General features: G+C 46.7%; 1 protein-coding gene across 1 annotated transcript in view; it reads right to left on the reverse strand.

Moving 5' to 3' along the window:
* Positions 1 to 1,182: 1,182 nt before the first annotated feature.
* Positions 1,183 to 12,712, reverse strand: part of LOC144595446 (retinal guanylyl cyclase 2-like) — a 59,278-nt gene continuing 47,748 nt past the window's right edge. The window contains exons 13-17 of the mRNA XM_078402951.1: positions 10,486 to 10,678; positions 7,571 to 7,745; positions 6,467 to 6,565; positions 3,849 to 3,943; positions 1,183 to 1,272 (exon numbers count right to left, since the gene is read on the reverse strand). Of these exons, the coding sequence (XP_078259077.1) occupies positions 1,183 to 1,272; positions 3,849 to 3,943; positions 6,467 to 6,565; positions 7,571 to 7,745; positions 10,486 to 10,678 (652 nt within the window). The remainder of the gene's footprint in view (positions 1,273 to 3,848; positions 3,944 to 6,466; positions 6,566 to 7,570; positions 7,746 to 10,485; positions 10,679 to 12,712) is intronic.

Raw genomic sequence — 12,712 nt, forward strand, 5'->3', positions numbered from 1 at the left:
GCCCATCACGTCTACTCCGCCATTAAATCATGGCTGAACAACCTCTCCCTCCTAACCCCGTTCTCCTGCCTTCTCCCCATAACCTCTGACACCCGTACTGAACAAGAATGCCTTAAAAATCTGCCTGCAACCAATGACACTCTTACCTGGTTATTGACTTTCAATAGTTCGTTATTGTCACTTGTACCTAAGTACGGGCATCTCATGACTACGCGTGCTTGATTTGTGCATTCTTTAAAAATGGTTTAATTAGTACTAAAGCCTAGTTTACACGCTCAAGATGCCTCCAAGTTGGTGCCTAACCCAGGTGACCATTTGCCTGCCAGCCACAGAAGCAGATCTACAATCACGTATTTACAATCGCTCCACACTCTTAGATCTCTACTCCTGCAACAACATTTCTTACTTTAACTATGAACCTTGCACAAACGTTATTCCCTTATCATGAATCTGTACTCTGCAGAAGGCTCGATTGTAATCGTGTATTGTCTTTCCGCTGACTGGTTAGCACGCAACAAAGGCTTTTCACTGTACCTCGGTACTCGTGACAATAAACTAAACTAGAAACATAGAAAATAGGTGCAGGAGTAGGCCGTTTGGCCCTTCGAGCCAGCACCGCCATTCAATATGATCATGGCTGATCATCCAAAATCAGGACCCCATTCTTGCTTTCTCCCCATATCATAGAAACATAGAAAATAGGTGCAGGAGGAGGCCATTCAGCCCTTCGAGCCAGCACCGCCATTCATTGTGATCATTGCTGATCATCCACAATCAGTAACCCGTTCCTGCCTTCTCCCCATATCCCTTGATTCCACTAGCCCCCCAGAGCTCTATCTAACTCTCTCTTAAATTTATCCAGTGATTTGGCCTCCATTGCGCTCTGTGGCAGAGAATTCCACAGATTCACAACTCTCTGGCTGAAAAAGTTTTTCCTTATCTCAGTCCTAAATGGCCTCCACCTTATTCTTAAACTGTGTGATCCCCCTGGTTCTGGAATCCCCCAACATGGGGAAACTTTTTTCCCCGGCATCTAGCCTGTCCAATCCCTAATAAACTAACGGCTTATATAACACGCTCAAATCTAAGCAGACCGCATTGAGTCAGTGCACACGAGATGTCACATTTTAAGCGTCGCTCTGTACACGCTGAGTCCATATTTTTCACTTTGACGGGACGTGCTTACCCTGGTTTGATCGCTGGAGGCTCGGGTAACGGATCGGTAAAGTCGTTTTTCCCCACAAGCCAATATGTCTCTTCAATGCCTTTGCCCTGAAATATGAAGCAAATAGAGTCGTGGTGGAGTGATACAGTGTGGAAACAGGCCCTTCGGCCCAACTCGTCCACGCCGGCCAACAATGTCCCAGCTACACTAGTCCCACCCACCTGCGTTCTATCCTTAAGAGCTCTATCTAGCTCTCTCTTGAATGCATTCAGAGAATTGGCCTCCACTGCCTTCTGAGGCAGAGAATTCCACAGATTCACAACTCTCTGACTGAAAAAGTTTTTCCTCATCTCAGTTCTAAAAGGCCGACCCCTTATTCTTAAACTGTGGCCCCTTGTTCTGGACTCCCCCAACATTGGGAACATGTTTCCTGCCTCTAACGTGTCCAACCCCTTAATAATCTTATACGTTTCGATAAGATCTCCTCTCATCCTTCTAAATTCCAGTGTATACAAGCCCAGTCGCTCCAGTCTTTCAACATATGACAGTCCCGCCATTCCGGGAATTAACCTAGTGAACCTACGCTGTACGCCCTCCATAGCAAGAATAGCCTTCCTCAGCGATATTGGCCAAATGCAGGTAGGTGGGACTAGTGTAGATGGGACATCTTGGCCAGTGTGGGGAAGTTGGACCGAAGGGCCTGTTTCCACGCTGCAAGACTCTAAGACATTGTGAGTGATCCCTACTCCTGGAATGTGATAAAGTGCCTGGAGTAGACCAGCCACAATAAAGTGCAAACACTATCAATAACAGAGCAGCCTTGATTATCATCGGCTTAGAGTTCAGAGATACCGCATGGAAACAGGCCCTTTGCCCCACCAAGTCCACGCCAACCGGGCCTGTATACATTGGAGTTTAGAAGGATGAGAGGGCATCTTATAGAGACATTTAAAATTATAAAAGGACTGGACAAGCAAGACGCAGGAAACATGTTCCCAATGTTTGGGGAGTCCAGAACCAGGGGCCACACAGTCTACGAATAAAGGGGAGGTCATTTAAAACTGAGGTGAGAAAAAAAACTTTTTTCACCCAGAGAGTTGTGGATTTGTGGAATTCTCTGCCACAGAGGGCACTGGAGGCCAATTCACTGGATGAATTTAAAAGAGATTTAGATAGAGCTCTAGGGGCTAGCGGAATCAAGGGATATGGGGAGAAGGCAGGCACGGGTTACTGATTGTGGATGATCAGCCATGATCACAATGAATGGCGGTGCTGGCTCGAAGGGCCGAATGGCCTCCTCCTGCACCTATTTTCTACATTTGGCCCATCATGTCTACTCCGCCATTCAATCATGGCTGATCTAACTTTCCCTCTCAACCCCATTCTCCTGCCTTCTACCCATAACCCTTGACAGCCGTACTAATCAAGAATCTATCAATCTCCACCTTAAAAATATCCACTGACTTGACCTCCACAGCCTTCTGTGGCAATGAATTCCACAGATTCACCACCCCCTGATGAAAGAAATTCCCCCTCATCCCCTTTCTGAAGGTACGTCCTTCTACTCTGAGGCTGTGACCTCTAGTCCTAGACTCTCCCACTAGTGGAACCATCCTTCATCCTTCTAAACCCCAGCGAGCACAGGCACAGTGCAGTCAAACGCTCACCGTAGGTTCACCTACTCATTCCTGGGATCATTCTTCTAAACCTTCTCTGGACCCTCTCCAGAGCCAGCACATCCTTCCTCAGATACGGGGCCCAAAACTGTTCACAATATTCCAAATGTGGCCTGACCAGCGCCTTGTAGAGCCTTTAACATTACATCCCTCGATTTTGTTTTCTAGTCCTCTTGAAACAATTGCGTTTGCTTTCCTGAGTACCGATTCGACTTGCAAATTAACCTTTTGGGAACGTGACAAGTCTTTTTCACTGTTCAGTAAGTTTCAACCAGGTCCCCCCTCGTCTTTCTAAACTTAGAAGGATGAGAGGGGATCTTATCGAAGCGTATAAGATTATTAAGGGGTTGGACACGTTAGAGGCAGGAAACATGTTCCCAATGTTGGGGGAGTCCAGAACAAGGGGCCACAGATTAAGAATAAGGGTTTAGACCATTTAGAACTGAGATGAGGAAAAACTTTTTCAGTCAGAGATTTGTGAATCTGTGGAATTCCCTGCCTCAGAAGGCAGTGGAGGCCAATTCTCTGAATGCATTCAAGAGAGAGCTAGATAGAGCTCTTAAGGATAGCGGAGTCAGGGGGTATGGGGAGAAGGCAGGAACGGGGTACTGATCGAGAATGATCAGCCATGATCACATTGAATGGCGGTGCAGGCTCGAAAGGCCGAATGGCCTCCTCCTGCACCTATTGTCTATTGTCTATTGTCTACAAACTCCAGCGAGTACAGGCCCAGTGCCGACAAACGCTCATTGTATGCCAACCCACTCATTCCTGGGATCATTGTCGGGGAGAAGGCAGGAACGGGGTACTGATTGAGAATGATCAGCCATGATCACATTGAATGGCGGTGCTGGCTCGAAAGGTCGAATGTCATCTGGAACCCCCCCCCCCCCCCCATTTCCAGAGCCAGCACATCCCTCCTCAGATATGAGGCCCAGAATTGCTCATTGCACTCCAAATGCGGCCTGACCAGCGGCCTCGTACAGCCTCAGCGTTCCCTTCCTCACCTTTAACTCTGTTTTCCCGCGGACCTGTATCTTATATCCCTCGTTCAAACTGCGGAGGATTTTCACAGTGCTCTGGTTGACATGGATTCGATAAGCTGTAAAAACAGAAACAGCGCAGTGTTGGTGGTGGACGCTGTGAAAGAGCAAATGGCAAAAACAACAACAACACACACACATGCAGCAAGGTGGCACAGCAGTAGAGTCGTTGCCTTGCGGTGGCAGAGACCCCCGGTTCCATCCCGTCCACGGGTGAACATAGAACATAGTAAATAGGTGCATGGGGAGGCCAATCGGCCCTTCGAGCCAGCACCGCCATTCATTGTGATCATGGCTGATCGTCCCCAATCAATACCCCGTGCCTGCCTTCTCCCCATACCCCTCGGTTCCGCTAGCCCCTAGAGCTCTATCTAACTCCCTCTTAAATCCATCCAGTGATTTGGCTTCCACTGCCCTCTGTGGCAGAGAATTCCACTCTGTGGCAGAGAATTCCACAGTCGACAATCGAACTGCCTACAGTGTACAGATGCAGGATAAAGGGAATAATGTTTTATGCAAGGTAAAGTGTAAATCAAGATAGTCCGATGAGGTAGATGGTTGCTCAGGACTGAGAGAGTTGTGAATCTGTGGAATTCTCTGCCTCAGAAGGCAGTGGAGGCCAATTCTCTGAATGCATTCAAGAGAGAGCTGGATAGAGCTCTTAAGGATAGTGGAGTCAGGGGGTATGGGGAGAAGGCAGGAACGGGGTACTGATTGAGATTCTATTCATGTTTAGTCTATCTGATCTGTTTCGATAGCATGCAGAACAAATCTTTGCATTGTATCTTGGCGACAATAAACGTAGCCCTAAACCTGAAGAAAGTAACTATTCACAAAATGCTGGAGTAACTCAGCAGGTCAGGCAGCGTCTCAAGAGAGAAGGAATGGATGACGTTTCGGGTTGAGACCCTTCTTCAGACTGATGTCAGTGGGGCGGGACAAAGGAAGGATATAGGTGGAGACAGGAAGACAGTGGGAGATTTGGGAAGGGGGAGGGGAAGAGAGGGACAGAGGAACTATCTAAAGTTGGAGAAGTCAATGTTCATACCACTGGGCTGCAAGCTGCCCAGGCGAAATATGAGGTGCTGTTCCTCCAATTTGCGGTGGGCCTCACTATGGCACTGGAGGAGGCCCATGACAGAAAGGTCAGACTGGGAATGGGAGGGGGAGTTGAAGTGCTCAGCCACCGGGAGATCAGATTGGTTAAGGCGGACTGAGCGCAGGTGTTGAGCGAAGCGATCACCGAGCCTGCGTTTGGTTTCGCCGATGTAAAGAAGTTGACATCTGGAGCAGCGGATGCAATAGATGAGGTTGGAGGAAGTGCAGGTGAACCTCTGTCTCACCTGGAAAGACTGTTTGGGTCCTTGGATGGAGTTGAGGGGGGAGGTAAAGGGACTGGTGTTGCATCTCGTGCGGTTGCTGGGGAAAGTGCCCGGGGATGGGGTGGTTTGGGTGGGAAGGGACGAGTGGACCAGGCAGTTACGGAGGGAACGGTCTCTGCGGAACGCAGAGAGGGGAGGGGATGGGAAGATATGGCCAGTGGTGGGGTCCCATTGTAGGTGACGGAAATGTTGGCTTTCTGAAGGTAACTGTGCTTTCTGTTTTCCTCTGTTCTTTGATTGACCATTTCCAGATGATCACAGTGGTAGATGCAGCATACAGTCACCCTATGATGTGAATCATCGTAATTATATCTCAGTTCTGATGAGAGATAGATCAGCCATGATTGAATGGCAGATTAGACCTTTTAGATTATCAGATTACATTAGACTAGAGATTAGATCAGTCTGAAGAAGTGTTTCGACCCGAAACGTCACCCATTCCTTCTCTCCCGAGATGCTGCCTGACCTGTTGAGTTACTCCAGCATTTTGTATCTACCTTCGATTTAAACCAGCATCTGCAGTTTTTCCCCGAGACAGATTAGAGATACAGCGCGGATCAAGGCCTTTCGGCCCACCGGGTCCGCGCCGACTTGTGATCCCCCCCATATTAACACTATTCTACACACACGAGAGACAATTTTTACATGTGCCAAGCCAATTAACCTACAAACCTGCATGTCTTTGGAGTGTGGGAGGAAACCGAAGATCTCGGGGAAAACCCACACAATAGACAATAGACAATAGGTGCGGGAGGAGGCCATTCGGCCCCTCGAGCCAGCACCGCCATTCAATGTGATCATGGCTGATCATTCTCAATCAGTACCCCGTTCCTGCCTTCTCCCCATACCCCCTGACTCCGCTATCCTTAAGAGCTCTATCTAGCTCTCCACCTTAAACCTATGACCTCTAGACCCTCTACTTGATTCCCTCACTCTGGGAAAAATACGGTGGCGCAGCAGTAGAGTTGCCGCTATCCTTAAGAGCTCTATCTAGCTCTCTCTTGAATGCGGTACGCAGGTCATGGGGAGAACATACAAACTCCGTACAGAGAGCGCCCGTAGTCAGGATGGAACCCATGTCTCCGGCGCTGCAAGGCGGTAACTCTGCCGCTGCGCCACAGTGACAGCCCATACTTGATGGGTCGAATGGCCTAATTCTGCTCCGGTCACTTTATGATCTTATGATCCGATGATACTCACGCAAACTGGTGGATTCCATCCGTGAAGCGGTGTTAACCGTGTCCCCGAAGAGGCAGTACCGCGGCATCGTCAGACCCACTACGCCAGCCACGCATGGCCCTAGGGGAGGGGGGAAGGACAAGGGGATGTAAACGTCCATCACAGCCCCCGCACAATTCAGCCTCCATTTTGAAGTTTGACTCTCAAGAAAAGCCTCGACCCGAAAACGTCACCCATTCCTTCTCTCCAGAGATGCTGTTGAGTCACTCTAGGTTTTTTGTGTCTCTCTTTAGTTTTAGTATCGTTTAGATTAGAGATGCAGCGCGGATCAAGGCCCTTCGGCCCATTGGGGACCGTGCCGACCAGCGATCCCCACACACTAGCACTATCCTACACATACACACACGAAGGACAATTTACTTTTTTTTTTTAAACCGAAGCCAATTAACCTACAAACCTGCACGTCTTTGGAGTTTGGGAGGAAACCGGAGATCCCGGAGAAAACCCACGCAGGTCAGGGGGAGAACGTACAAACTCCGTACAGACAGCGCCCGTAGTCGGGATCGAACCCGGGTCTCCAGCACTTTGGGAAAGATTGTAAATTGTCCCTAGTTTGTAGGATAGCATCAGTGCACGATGTAGGGGATCGCTGGTCGGCGCGGACTCGGTGGGCCGAAGGGCCTGTTTCAGCACTGTATCTCTAAACTAAACTAAACTAAAGTGAAATGTATGCAAAGAAGAATTTCACTGTACCTCAGTACATGTGACAATAAAGAACCAGTGAACCATTGTACAGAGTTACAGTGAGAAACTTTGCTTTGGGTACTATCAAAGGCAGATCACACCACACATGAGTGCCACTGTATATGACTTCTGTACACAACTAGACCAGGTGGACCCATTGGGCCCAAACCTCTCCTGCATTGGTGCTGCACCCTCTCTTCACCCCTCTCCCCTTCCCCTCCCCCCCACTCTATCCCCCTCAAACCCCCCTATCCTCCTCCCTCCCTCCCCCCCCTCCCTCCCTCCTCCCCCTCCCACCCCTCCCACTCCCTCTCTCCCTCCCTCAACACGGAACATTTACCTGAGGTACGGGCCTGGGGTGGGGTGGGGAGGGGGTCTCACCTGAATGTATCCCAATTCGTATCTTAACGGGGACCTCAGGCATGTGCCTCATTCTGAAGGAGCCCACGGAGCTGAGGAGATCCAGGGACATGTTGGCGATCTCTGCCGCATGCTTGTTGCCATTCCTCTTCGGCAGCCCAGACGCCACCATGTAAGCATCGCCGATGGTTTCAACCTGAAGGATCAAACGGAAGCAATTGATACGTCCGCAAGATGGGCACAACTGGTCCTTCCGCACGGCTTAGCCGAGTTAAAGATCGACACAAAATGCTGGAGTAACTCAGCGGGTCAGGCAGCATCTCTGGAGAGAAGGAATGGGTGACGTTTTGGGTCAAGACCCTTCTTCAGACTTTAGTTTTGTTGAAGTTGAGTTTGATTTAATTTGGTTTAGCTTAGTTTAATTTAGTTTAGTTTAGGTGAGTGTTGAGTTTAGTTTAGCTTAGGTTAGTTTAGTTTAGTTTAGGTGAGTTGAGTTGAGTTGAGTTGAGTTGAGTTGAGTTGAGTTGAGTTGAGTTGAGTTGAGTTGAGTTGAGTTGAGTTGAGTTGAGTTTAGTTTAGTTTAGTTTAGTTTAGGTAAGTGTTGAGTTTAGTTTCGTTTAATTTAGCTTAGTTTAATTTAGTTTAGTTTAGGTAAGTGTTGAGTTTAGTTGAGTTTAGGTTAGTTTAGTTTAGTTTAGGTGAGTGTTGAGTTTAGTTTAGGTTAGTTTAGTTTAATTTAGTTTACTTTAGGTGTGTTTTGAGTTTAGTTTAGTTTAGTTTAGTTTAGTTTAATTTAGTTTAGTTTAGTTGAGTGTTGAGTTTAGTTTAGTTTAGTTTAGGTGAGTATTGAGTTTAGTTTAATTTAGTTTAGTTTAGTTTAATTTAGGTGAGCGTTGAGTTTAGATTAGTTTAGTTGAGTTTATTTTAATTTAGTTTAGTTTAGTGGAGTGTTGAGTTTTGTTTAGTTTAGTTTAGTTTAGTTTAGTTTAGTTTAATTTAGTTTATTTTAGGTGAGTGTTTAGTTTAGTTTAGTTTAATTTAGTTTAGTTTAGTTTAGTTTAGTTTAGTTTAGTTTAGTTTAGTTTAGTTTAGTTTAGTTTAGTTTAGTTGAGTGTTGAGTTTAGTTTAGTTTAGTTTAGTTTAGTTTAGTTTAGTTTAATTTAGTTTAGTTTAGTTTAGTTTATGTTAGTTTAGGTTAGTTTAGTTTAGGTTAATTTAGTTTAGGTGAGCGTTGTGTTTAGTTTAGTTTAGTTTAGTTTAATTTAGTTTAGTTTAGTTTAGTTTAGTTTAGTTTAGTCTAGTCTAGTTTAATTTAGTTTAGTTTAGTTTAGTTTAGTTTAGTTTAGTTTAGTTTAGTTTAGTTTAGTTTAGTTTAGGCTAGTTTAATTTAGTTTAGTTTAGTTTAGTTTAGTTTAGTTTAGTTTAGTTTAGTTTAGTTTAGTTTAGTTTAGTTTAGTTTAGTTTGGTTTAGTTTAGTTTAGTTTAGTTTAGTTTAGTTTAGTTTAGTTTAGTTTAGTTTAGTTTAGTTTAGTTTAGTTTAGGCTAGTTTAATTTAGTTTAGTTTAGTTTAGTGAAGGCATCAAAGGTCCAGATCGATCCCGGGTCTTTGGCATGTGGGTCAGTAGCTCTGCTAGCTGAACCTGAGCCGCTAGACGAGTGCTTGATGGTCAGAGAGACCAAGGGCTTGTTACCACACTGCATGATGCTCTGACTGTACTTTCAAGGCACTCAATAGTTGTGAAGAGCTCAAGCGGCACGGTGGCGCAGCGGTAGAGTTGCTGCCTCACAGCGCCAGAGACTCGGGTTCGATCCTGACCGCGGGTGCTGTCTGTACGGAGTTTGCACGTTCTCTCTGTGACTGCGTGGGTTTCCCCAGGGTTCTCCAAGTGTCCTCTCACACTCCAAAGACGTACAGGTTTGTAGGTTAATTGGCTTCGGTATGAATTGTGAATTGTCCCTAGTGTGCGTAGGATAGTGTCAATGTTCGAGGATCGCCGATCGGCGCGGACTCGGCGGGACGAAGGGCCTGCTTGCGCCCTGTATCTTGAAAGTCTAAAGTCTAAACTTTGGGATGTCTTGAGGTTGTGCCAGGCGCTATAGGAATGCAAGTTCTTTCTAATGCTCCTCGGAAGAGAGGATATGCTAGTTTAGTTTAATTTAGTTTAATTTAGTTTAGTTGAGTATAAGTTCTGTTCAGTTGCGTATAGTTGAGTTTGATTTAGTTTAGTTTAGTTGAGTATAAGTTGAGTATAAGTTGAGTATAAGATGAGTATAAGTTGAGTGTGAGTTGAGTATAAGTTGAGTGTGAGTTGAGTATAAGTTGAGTGTGAGTTGAGTGTGAGTTGAGTGTGAGTTGTGTGAGTTGAGTGTGAGTTGAGTGTAAGTTGAGTGTAAGATGAGGAAGAACTTTTTCAGTCAGAGAGTGGTGAAGGTGTGGAATTCTCTGCCTCAGAAGGCAGTGGAGGCCAGTTCGTTGGATGCTTTCAAGAGAGAGCTGGATAGAGCTCTTAAGGATAGCGGAGTGAGGGGGTATGGGGAGAAGGCAGGAACGGGGTACTGATTGAGAATGATCAGCCATGATCGCATTGAATGGCGGTGCTGGCTCGAAGGGCTGAATGGCCTCCTCCTGCACCTATTGTCTATTGTCTATTGTAAGTTGAGTGTAAGTTGAGTATAATTCGAGTATAAGTTGAGTATAAGTTGAGTTTAGTTGCGTTTAGTTGCGTTTAGTTGAGTTTGATTTAGTTTAGTTTAGTTTAGTTTATTGTCACATGAACCGAGGTACAGTGAAAAGTTTTTTTACCGTGTACCATCCAGTCGGCAGAAAGACTATACATGGTTACAATCAAGTCGTCCACAGTGTACAGATACAGGCTGAAGGGGATGATAAAGTCCAGCAAAGTCCGATGAAGTCGGTGCTCCCTGCAAAGCCTCACCTTGTAAACATCGTGATGGCCTAAAACAGCGTCGAACAAAGTGTAGAGGCTGTTCAAGAGGTCGATCACCTCGATGGGCTCGCTCATGGCTGATATCGTGGTGAAACCCACAATGTCACTGAAGTAGATGGTCACCTCATCGAAATACTCCGGCTCCACATTGCCGCCTGTTTTCAAGACTTCTGCTACGGACCTGAGGAGAAACACAAGAGGGTGCAATTTAAAAAAAAAAGCAAGATCTGAAAGTGAATTATCTCCATAGATGCCCATACGTTCAGAGGTTATAGGAACAGCATTAGGCCATTCGGCCCATCAAGTCTACTCCGCCATTCAATCATGGCTGATCTACCTTCCCGTCTCAACCCCATTCTCCTGCCTTCACCTCCCCCTGCTTAACCCATGTTCTTGTGTTCAGCATCGTTCGTTGTCACAAGACAGCACAGGAATAGGCCCTTTGGCCCACAATGTCTGTGCCGAACTTGATGCCAAGTTAGAGGCGGCACAGAGGGCCCAGCAGCAGAGTTGCTGCCTGACAGCGCCAGAGACCCGGGTTCGATCCTGACTGCGGATTGCTGCCTGTGTGGAGTTTGCACGTTCTCCGCATGTCCGCAAAGACTGGATAGACTCGGCTTGCACCCGCTGGGATTTAGAAGATTGAGGGGGGATCTTATAGAAACTTACAAAATTCTTAAGGGGTTGGACAGGCTAGATGCAGGAAGATTGTTCCCGATGTTGGGGAAGTCCAGAACAAGGGGTCACAGTTTAAGGATAAGGGGGAAGTCTTTTAGGACCGAGATGAGAAAGTTTTTTTTCACACAGAGAGTGGTGAATCTGTGGAATTCTCTGCCACAGAAGGTAGTTGAGGCCAGTTCATTGGCTATATTTAAGAGGGAGTTAGATGTGGCCCTTGTGGCTAAAGGGATCAGGGTGTATGGAGAGAAGGCAGGTACGGGATATTGAGTTGGATGATCAGCCATGATCATATTGAATGGCGGTGCAGGCTCGAAGGGCCGAATAGCCTACTCCTGCACCTATTTTCCATGTTTCTATGTTTCTATGTGACCGCATGTGCTTTCCCTGAGTGCTCCGGTTTCCTCCCACTTTCCAAAGACGTGCAGGTTTGTCGATTAATCGGTCAATTGGTCTCTGCAAAATTGTCTCTCGTGTGTAGGATAGAACTAGGGTAAGGAGTCATGTACGGTCGGTGCAGACTCAGGTGGGCCGAAGGACGTGTTTCCATGCCGTATCCCCTAAACCATAGTTTAAGAATAAGGGGTAGGACATTTCGAACGGAGATGAGGAAAAACCTTTTCAGTCAGAGAGTTGTAAATCTGTGGAATTCTCTGCCTCAGAAGGCAGTGGAGGCCAATTCTCTGAATGCATTCAAGAGAGAGCTAGATAGGGCTCTTAAGGATAGCGGAGTCAGGGGGTATGGGGAGAAGGCAGGAACGGGGTACTGATTGAGAATGATCAGCCATGATCACATTGAATGGCGGTGCTGGCTCGAAGGGCCGAATGGCCTCCTCCTGCACCTATTGTCTATTGTCTATTGTCTATTGTTTATTGTCTATTGCCTATTGTCATGCTCAGCACAGGCATTGATCTCCCGGTTGCTCAGCACTTCAACTCCCCTTCCCATTCCCAATCCGACCTTTCTGTCCTGGGCCTCCTCCATTGTCAGAGTGAGGCCCAGCGCAAATTGGAGGAACAGCACCTCATATTTCGCCTGGGCAGTTTGCAGCCCAGTGGTATGAACATCGACTTCTCCAACTTTAGATAGTTCCTCTGTCCCTCCCTTCCCCTCCCCCTTCCCAGTTCTCCCACTAGTTTTCCTGTCTCCTACTATATCCGATCTTTGTCCCGCTCCCTCCCCTGACATCAGTCTGAAGAAGGGTCTCGACCCGAAACATCACACATTCCTTCTCTCCAGAGATGCTGCCTGACTCGTTGAGTTACTCCAGCATTTTGTGTCTACCTTCGATTTGAACCAGCATCTGCAGTTTTCTTTCCTAGATATTCTTGTGATGCACTGTTCAACGTTCTATGTTCTATGTTCTATGTTAGAACATAGAACGGAACAGGCCCACAATGTCTCTCCTAGTTCCACACAAAACTCAGTGGGTCTCGAGGCAGCATCTCTGGAGAGAAGAAGTAGGTGACGTTTTGGGTCAAAACTCTTCTTCAGACCCAAGTCTCCAACCCAAAACGTCACCCATTCCCGTTCTCC

The sequence above is a fragment of the Rhinoraja longicauda genome, chromosome 7 (assembly GCF_053455715.1).
Source record: "Rhinoraja longicauda isolate Sanriku21f chromosome 7, sRhiLon1.1, whole genome shotgun sequence".
NCBI lineage: Eukaryota > Metazoa > Chordata > Chondrichthyes > Rajiformes > Arhynchobatidae > Rhinoraja > Rhinoraja longicauda.